This window comes from Elephantulus edwardii, unplaced genomic scaffold (genome assembly GCF_000299155.1).
Source record: "Elephantulus edwardii isolate Elephantulus edwardi_28Jun2011 unplaced genomic scaffold, EleEdw1.0 scaffold00304, whole genome shotgun sequence".
NCBI lineage: Eukaryota > Metazoa > Chordata > Mammalia > Macroscelidea > Macroscelididae > Elephantulus > Elephantulus edwardii.
In genome coordinates, this window is record NW_006400054.1 from 1,398,415 (window position 1) to 1,407,315 (window position 8,901).

Consider the following 8,901-nt stretch of genomic DNA (forward strand, 5'->3'; position numbering starts at 1 on the left):
TCGAGTCGCTTGCAACTCATAGCACCCTATGTACAACGGCCCTAAACCCTGCTCTATCCTGTGCCAATCGCACTGCCTCCGACACACCCATCCCAAATACCCCAGTCAATGCATCAATCCACCTCATAGAGGGCCTTGCCCTCCTACGCTGTCCCTCCACCCTCCCTAGCATGATGCCCCTCTCTATAAATACACACACACACACGCACACACACACATATACCTATTTGCGTTCATATCTGTATATTTGTATTTATATAATTACCTTGTTTGGGGAAACCAAAAGTACATATATCAGTGTAATCAAGGAATTTATAAACTAATGAAATGTATCTGTAAATTTTTTTAAAAAATTGTATTATTGATCCTCAGATTGGCAGTTCACAGAGTGAGAGAAGGCATTTCCAGTTCTTATTTCAGTCCTGGATAATTTGGTAAGGGACAGTGGTAAGAAACTGCATTGCAATCCCAAAGGCATGCAGTTCAAATCCACCTGCTACTCCGTGGGAGAAGGATGGACAGTTTCCTCCCATGTCACTAAATGCCTCTGAAAACCCACTGAAGGGTCAGCCATGGTTTGGTTCTGACTCAATGGCATACAGTAGTGATAGTAACAGTAGTAATAGTAATAGAAAAAACGAGAAAAGACTCAGTTGTGGTGAAATTTGTTTGGAATATGGTGTGAACAGAGGATGATACTTTCACCTGAAGATGTACAGGAGTCTGTTGGAATAGATCTTCTAAGAAAACCATGTTAGAGATTTAGAAATTGGACTGTTACATAAGTAAGCCAGAGAAACCATGGGATTGAAAGAAAAGTGCTCTGAATGAGCTTTTCTTTTATGAAGCTCTTTAAATATAAAGATGAGACTGCTCTACTCTTGAAGAGTCTAACAGCTGATTTCTAGAGCTTAAATTTATTACTTTTTGACGAGTTTCTTAAGTCCAACAGTTGATTCTGAAGTAAAACCTTTACTGGAGAGCTACAGTAACCTTTAGAAAGTGGTCCTATGAAGAGAAAGGAGAATTGTTTAGAAAGCAGCAGCAGCTTAGAATGAATGCTGAAGGAAACCTTGGAAACTGAGCCCTGTGAGGTTTTAAAGACAATGTGGACCTAATATTACGTTTGACAGTGAGTGACCTGGAGGATGGTGGGATGTACGAAGAATGTGGAAAGAAGGTATTGATGTGGGCTGAAGTCACAGATGGAGCAAGTGCAAGGAGACTTCATATCTTCATTTATGATATGATTTATAGAAGACACATGTTGTCGACCCAGGACTGAGAAAAAGTGAGATGGGGACACCAAGAATGGAGAAAAAGAACAGAGAGCTTAAAGGCAGGGTGAATCACTCGAAGACAGAAGCCCAGAACCTAGCTTCCCTCTAACTTTATTGAAAATCGCCAGGGAGCAAATCACAAAGAGAGTTCTTGTCTCAGAAAGGAGGGATTTGTAAATACAATCTAAAAATTGAAAAGGCGCTGTTAGGTCTGCCTTGGCACATGATTCCTGTGCTCCTGTCTCTGCAGGGATTCCAGCTTGTATTTGCACCTCCCTTAATTCCTTGTTAAGCATTTGGTTTAACATTTAGTTTAAAATTTGGCTGCCCACATTCTTTCCATGTTCTTTTCATGCTTATTTTAAAGGAAAGTATAGCTCTATAAGTAGTAGAAAAAATAAAACTTAAGATGAAATATGCTACTGGAGATGATTTTATAGTAAGTTAACCAGGAAGGTTTACCAGTGTTAGATATGTGTGTTCCGCCTCAGTATATACACAGATATTAAAACTGGAAGAAAACTTGAACAAGTGCGCAATCCCATTGTTGTTGTTACAGTCCCATTAGGGAAAGTTAACTCTCTTCGAAAATCTCTGCTGCAGAGTTGGAGTCTACAACAGATCGTGTGTTTGAACTCACAGTCTGCTTTGTGGGAGAATAATGTGGCAGTTGGCTTTGCAAAGATCTGCAGCCTTGGACACCCGATGGGGCTTTTTCTTTCTGTCCTCTAGGGTTGCAGTGATTGACTGGACTCCAGTAGGTTTGTTTTATCTACTCATGCCTATCCTTTGTCTGACATTTTCTGAATGTATGGGATATACTTTTAGATTTCATAGTCACATATGACAGATGTAAAAGTCATATGTTGTTGTTGTTGTATAATGCCGTCGAGTCGTAGACGACTTATAGTGACCCTATGAACGAACAGCCTGAGCACTGTTCGTACATAGAGTTTCCGGAGGCAAGCCGTTTTGGAAGTGGATGCCGCTCCTGCTTCCAGGCTTGATTTAGTCGGGAAGCTCCAGCCAACACTGTCCACCATGGGTGCCCATTACCACGATTAGCACATCACTGTCACAGGCTTCAGCATCACAGCAACCACGAGTTACCTCTGTACAGCAACGCACAGACCAGTGCTATACCACCTAGAAGAATGTTTGACAGGAAGACAATTTGAACCTGTTGCATCTTCCTGCTGGAAAAGGGATGCTGTATAATTTATGATAATTTTTTTGCCATAGTTTAATGATTTTTTTTAAAAGGGAGACATGGCTTTTAAGTATAAAATATTTATCATGAGGAAAATAAACACAACAAAACATTTGGCAGTTCAGCAATTTGTGCATGTGTATTTCAGTGATACCTTTTACATTTTTCAGGTTTGAGAACCTTATACTTTTCCACATTATTTTACCATCATTGACATAAACTGTCCTCTACACAAACTTGCTCTCCTTTCCCTCTTCACTTCCTCTATAACCTCCTCTCTCTTAACCACTAATCATCTTTGGTTTCTATACATTTGCTTATGTTATGCACATGAGATCATATACTTATTTGTCCTTTTGGAATGAACTACTTTTGCTCAGTATGATTTCAGTATTCATCCGTAGATTGTACTATTTAGCCTTCCCACCAAAATGGATGGATGGATGGGATACTTGTTTTTCCACAGCCTTATCAACGCCTGTTGTTTTCTAGCTTTGTTTTTCATTATTTTCATTCTAGTGGTGATAAAGTGGTTTTGATTAGCCACTTTCTTTTTTTTTTAAATTTTTTATTATTTTTGTGTGAGTGTACCGTCAAATCAGATCTGACTGGTACAGGAGGAGATTGTCCCTCCTTCCTCGTCAGAGAATCTGGTGGATTTGAACCATGTGCCTCTGGGATTGTAGTTGCAGCTCCTTACCACTAGGCCACCAGAGCTCCCCTTGATTAGCCACTTTCTAATGGTTAGTGATGTAGATAATTTTTCCATGGGCTTCTTGACTATGTGAACATCTTTGGTGAATTTATGTGTATTTAAGTCATTTGCCCATTTTTAATCATTTGTATTCTTTTTGTTAAGTTACAGAAATTTTGATAAATAGTTCCTGAAAATTTTTTCCCCCATTGTGTAGTTTAGTTATCTTTTCATTCTGTTAACTTTGATGAATCAGAGCTCAAAGCCTGCGGTTGGGGTTACTGGTAGAATTCTTGCTTTTACAAACAGGAGAACTGGGTTTCATTCCCAGCCAAGGCATCTCGAATGGTGCTTCCAGACTAAGACAGACTAGGAAGAAAGGCCTTTTGATCTCCTTCCAAAAATATGAGTCTGTGAAAATCACAACAGCGTACTCCTGAACTGATCATGAAGATCGAGTGGGACTGGACAGTGTTTCATTTTACTACATGTTGGGCTGCCGTGAATCAGAGCCCTAACCAGCGGCCACTCACCATAAAAAAAAATCCCAAACCAAACTCATTGCCAGAGTCATTTTTAACTCATGGTGACCCCAAAACAATGATAATCCATTGTTATGATTAGATCTAGAATGCTCTTATATTTTGTAATAAGAATGTAAGGGTTTACTATTCACTTCTAGGTCCTTGATCCATCTTGAATTGATTTTTGTGAATGATATAAGGCTTGGACCTCATTTAGTCTTTTGCATGTGGAATTCATTTTCCCAGTACAATGTACTGAAGAAAAATATTTATTGCACTTTAATGAAATAAGTACTTTTGTAAAGAATCAGTTGATCATGTTGTTGTTGGGCGCCGTCGAGTCGTAGATGACTCATAGTGACCCTATGAACGAAAGGCCTGAGCATTTGACGTATCAGTGTTACAGTGTTTTGCATCACAGCAACCACGAGTTACTTCTGTACGACTGCACTACCAGTGCTATACCACCTACAAGAATGTTTGACAAGAAAACAATTTGAACATAGACGTATAGATTTATTTCTGGACTTTGTTCTGTTTCATTGACCAACATGTGTATTACCATATCAATATTAAGCTCTTTTCATGATTATTTTTATACTTAATGCTTTGAAATAAGGCAGCGTAGGCCTATTTTATCCTTTTTTTTTTTTAAAAAATTTTATTTCATTATTTTTTGTGTGTACCGTCAAATCAGATCTGACTGGTACAGGAGGAGATTGTTCCTCCTTCTCCAGCAGAGTATCTGGTGGATTCGAACTGCTTGCCTCTGAGATTGCAATGCAGCTTCTTGCCACTAGGCCACCAGAGCTCGCTTATTTTATCCTTTCTTAAGGTTAACTTTAGGTCACTGGATTGGTGTGGTTTTTTTTGGTTTTTTTTTTTACTTCTTGCAAAGATAGCTTTGACATTTTGATGGGGGTTGCATATTTTACTCAAACAGGGCAAAATATAGGAAAACATTTCCTTGTCTTTTTGGTATTTTTCAGTTTCAAATTGTCCAATCAGAGAGTATTCTTCAAAAAATTATATTCATGAAGATGGTTCATACAAGTATTTGTTAATGGAAAGAATTTTAAGTCAATGCCCCGAGGATTCCAGTTTCAAAAGCAGTTGGAAATGTGAGGATGATACCGAGACACTCCAGAGAAATCCAGGATATATCAGGCGAGTTGCAGTCTCTCAAGAAACTTTGGCTCAACATCAGAGCCTCAGTCCTGTGGAGAGGACCTATGGATGCCTTGAGTGCGGGAAAACCTTCAAACGGCGCTTTTCGCTTGTACTGCACCAAAGAACTCACACTGGAGAGAAACCATACATGTGCAAGGAATGTGGCAAAACCTTCAGCCAGATTTCCAACCTTGTTAAACATCAGATGATCCATAGTGGGAAGAAGCCCCATGCGTGTAAGGAGTGCAGCAAAACATTCAGTTATCTTTCATTCCTCGTGGAGCATCAGAGAACGCACACTGGGGAGAAGCCTTACGAATGTCCTGAGTGTGGAAAGGCCTTCAGCCGGGCCTCAAACCTCACCAGGCATCAGAGACTGCACGTGGGCAAGAAGCAGTACGCGTGCAGGAGATGTGGGGATGCCTTCAGCAGTGGCTCCGAACTTCTCCGCCACCAGATTACACACACAGGGGAGAAACCCTATGAATGCGTTGACTGTGGGAAGACATTTCGCCGTTCCTCACACCTTGCAAGACATCAGAGCATTCATACGACCAAAACGCCCTATGAGTGTACCGAATGCTCAAAAGCCTTTCGCTGCCACTCATTCCTTGTTAAGCATCAGAGAATTCACACTGGAGAGAAGCTCTATGAATGTGAAGAATGCGGTAAAGTGTTCACTTGGCACGCCTCCCTCACGCAGCACATGAAAATGCACGCTGGAGAGAAACCGTACGCGTGTGCTCAGTGTGACAAGACCTTCAGCCGCAGCTTCTCTCTCGTTTTACATCAGCTCACTCACACGGGGGAGAAGCCCTGTGTATGTGAGGTCTGTAACAAATCCTTCAGCTGGAGCGCCGACCTGGCCAAACATCAGAGAACTCATACTCTAGAGGATTCCTATGAATATGAAACGTCATTTAATTGCCACACATTCCTTCCCGAATCCCAACAAATTCACATTGGAGAGGAGACCTAAGACTGCGGTGATTGTAAAGTAAAAAAGAAAAGTGGTTTAATGCCTTATTTCGACTTCAGAGAATTCTTGTAAAGAAGCCTTATTTACATATACTGAATGTGAGGAAATGGGGTTTGTACCTTACTTAACATCGGAGAATCCATGGTGGACAAAACCTCTAGGAATGTGGGGAGAAGCATTAGCAGATAGATAATATGAAGAATCTTCATCTGGCGGGCTCCCTTCCTTTATGTTATGGACTCCGAGAAGAGGCTGTAGCCGGGTTCGATAAATATGAGAAAGCTGTTAGAGATAATCCCTCATTCTGTGTCTATCAGCTCATCTAAGACAGAATTCATGGGTCAGGAAGGAGCTTCATAAAAGGGTGTACTTTCTCCTGGACATCAGAAAAGTCATACTCAAACAAATTCACACAAATAGTGATGGGGGATGCCATGCCTTCATGTGCCAGGAGATCACACACACACACACACAAAATACTCTTCACCTTTCCACGGTGATCTCCACAGGCGAACATGCCTTTTGCGAAGGATCTCCTTTATCCCTCTCCAGAAGAGAAGAAGAGGAAATATAAGAAGAGCCTGGCGCAGAGCTCAGATTCCTATGTCCTGGATGTGAAATGTCCAGGGTGCTATAAAATGGCCAGGCTTCAGCCATCCACAAGCAGGAGTTCTGTGGATTGGCTGCTCCATTGTTCTCCGTCAGCCTACAGGAGGCAAAGCAAGGCTAGGGAAGGATGCTCCTTCAGACAGAAGCAGCATTAAGAAAAACACGCTGAATCAAGATGAATGGGAAACTGTCTCAAGAAACATAATTTTAGATATTTAAAAAAAAACCTCTTCAAAGGAACAGATACAACTTTCTGCAATATTTTAGCCTTCACAGAGAATTAGTTAAATCAACAGAGACCAAACCCATAGCTGTGGAGATGATTCCTGTCATAACTATAGGATGCAGTAAAAGTGCCCCATAGGGTTCCCAAGGCTGTAAATCTTTCCAGAAGTAGACTGCCATATCTCTCCAACAGTGTCGCTGATCGTTCAAACCCATGAACTTTCTGTTAGCGGCTGAGCATGTAACCACTGTACCAAAAGGGTTTCAGAGAATTAAGAGTGTAGAAGAAACTACCATTGTTGCAAAATCTTGGAAGTCATACTGGAGGTAATCTCTGGGGTTTGGGGGGAGGAGGAGGAACATGTTTTACTTTTCTTTTTAAAGCCAATTTAGAAGAGTTATGAATAAATCCTTTGGTTTGTAAAGAATTAAATTTTGTCCTTGATATTTTTTTAACACCATATGATGCTGGACCTACAACCAATATTTTAATGACATCAATGAAGAAAAGTGTATTTGTAGAGACATTGTGAAAATGTAACTATAGGAACATTTTAAAGTATCAGCGCTAGGTCTTATGTTTTTGAGCAAGTATTTGGACTTGAGATTATGCTAATTATGTTTACCCTTGGATTTAATTATAGGTATTTCTTATTCATTCTGAAATGTATGTAGGACATTTTCGAGGAAAATGTGCAATGATGAATGAATGAAAATCCAAGTTCTCTATAAACTTTCATTAAAATCTCAGTTAAAAAAAATGTATGTAGGGTATGCCACCAAAAAATGCCAGGTAATTGTCTTCACTTGTTCCCTATTCTGTAAGCTTTTATTTAAAACTGGATTTCTAGCTGCTGTCGTAGTTAATCATACAGGCGTTCAGAATCAGCCATCAGCTTTCCCTTTATTCCATCCCTTTGTCCTTATACAAACTCAGTCACTTCAGAGAGTCTGTTATGGTCAACATAATGATACTGCTAAGATTTGTATCTAGTTAGATAGCTTATGAATCCAGACATAGCAGCCCGTTTATGTGGATGTCTTACCCCATCTATGAAGTTAATGACTAAACCAGCCACTTCCTTCCTCTCACTGAGAGCGCCTCCTTTTTTATTTAGTTTATCAGTAAATGTTAGGTAATCTGATCAGTATTCGCAAGACAAAGTATTCAAATCTCAAGAACTCTAAAATTAGTAAGTTAGCTTTTATTTAAAAATGTTCTAGATTCTAATGAAAGTATTAGACTCCTTTCTTATTCCTGTGATGACTTGTTTTCAGGGACTTTGGCTCTAGCTCTATTTATCTGTAGCTTAAGCACAAAAGTTCTTTCACCATCCTCTCCTCTTAGGTTCCTAACCAGATTTGTACATCTCACACAAAACATGCCACTGTGGACTTGATTCATAACTTTTTTTTTAAAAATTTTATTATTTTTGTGTGCGTGTACCATCAAATCAGATCTGACTGGTACAGGAGGAGATTGTCCCTCCTTCCTCGGCAGAGCATCTGGTGGATTCGAACCATGCGCCTCTGGGATTGTAGTTGCAGCTCCTTGCCACTAGGCCACCAGAGCTCCCCCGATTCATAACTTTTTAAAAAAAATCAATAAGCTTCTTTTGCTCACATAAAAAGATGTCCTTACATAAACAGTGCAGGGATGGCACAAGTATTAAAGGTCCCTTTGGGACACCAGGGTCGCTCATTTCTTAACATCTTTTAAGTCATGATTGCTAGTCTCCTGGTACAGTTCCAGGAGGACTGAAAGGCAATGCAGAGGTAGAAAAATAAATACACAGATCTGTCCCTTTTGATACCAGTCAACATTTGACTGACTAGAAATGGGGGATATGGCTATCCTTGGCTGCAAGGAAGCAGAAATGACTTTTTAAACTGGTCATGTTGGTCTTCTGAGTTAAAAGGGGATTTGTGAATAATGCAGCTTAGTAGCAACTAGCAGTAACTGCCACTCAGAACCAGAAGGCCAATCTCACGAGAATACCAATAAAGCAGTATTACACAGTTCAGACACTCTGAACACAGTACAGTTAACAATCTTCTCATAAAGTAAAAAAAAAAACAAAACTACAATATTCAGAATTGTTACTGTTGCTATCTTGCATCTGATACAGGCCATGGTCTTTGCAATCATTTGTTATGCATCAGAGAGTTGGACAATGACCAAGGAGGATAGAAGGAGAATTGATGCCTTT

The 8,901-nt window shown here is 40.0% G+C and overlaps 1 protein-coding gene and 1 pseudogene across 1 annotated transcript; both read left to right on the plus strand.

The window, feature by feature from the left end:
* Positions 1 to 1,156: 1,156 nt before the first annotated feature.
* On the plus strand, positions 1,157 to 5,857 carry ZNF140 (zinc finger protein 140). The gene is made up of 3 exons (XM_006901010.1): positions 1,157 to 1,180; positions 4,916 to 5,264; positions 5,349 to 5,857. Exons 1-3 carry the CDS (start codon positions 1,157 to 1,159, stop codon positions 5,855 to 5,857), a joined length of 882 nt encoding a protein of 293 aa, XP_006901072.1.
* Positions 5,858 to 6,372: 515 nt separating this feature from the next.
* LOC102873355 lies at positions 6,373 to 6,621 on the plus strand (annotated as a pseudogene).
* Positions 6,622 to 8,901: the final 2,280 nt, after the last annotated feature.

Coding starts and splice junctions, on each gene's coding strand:
- ZNF140 (XM_006901010.1), top strand. CDS start 1,157: ATGTACGAAGAATGTGGAAAGAAG. Junction 1,181..4,915: donor ACGAAGAATGTGGAAAGAAG/GTATTGATGTGG, acceptor GCTCAACATCAG/AGCCTCAGTCCTGTGGAGAG. Junction 5,265..5,348: donor GCATCAGAGACTGCACGTGG/GCAAGAAGCAGT, acceptor TTACACACACAG/GGGAGAAACCCTATGAATGC.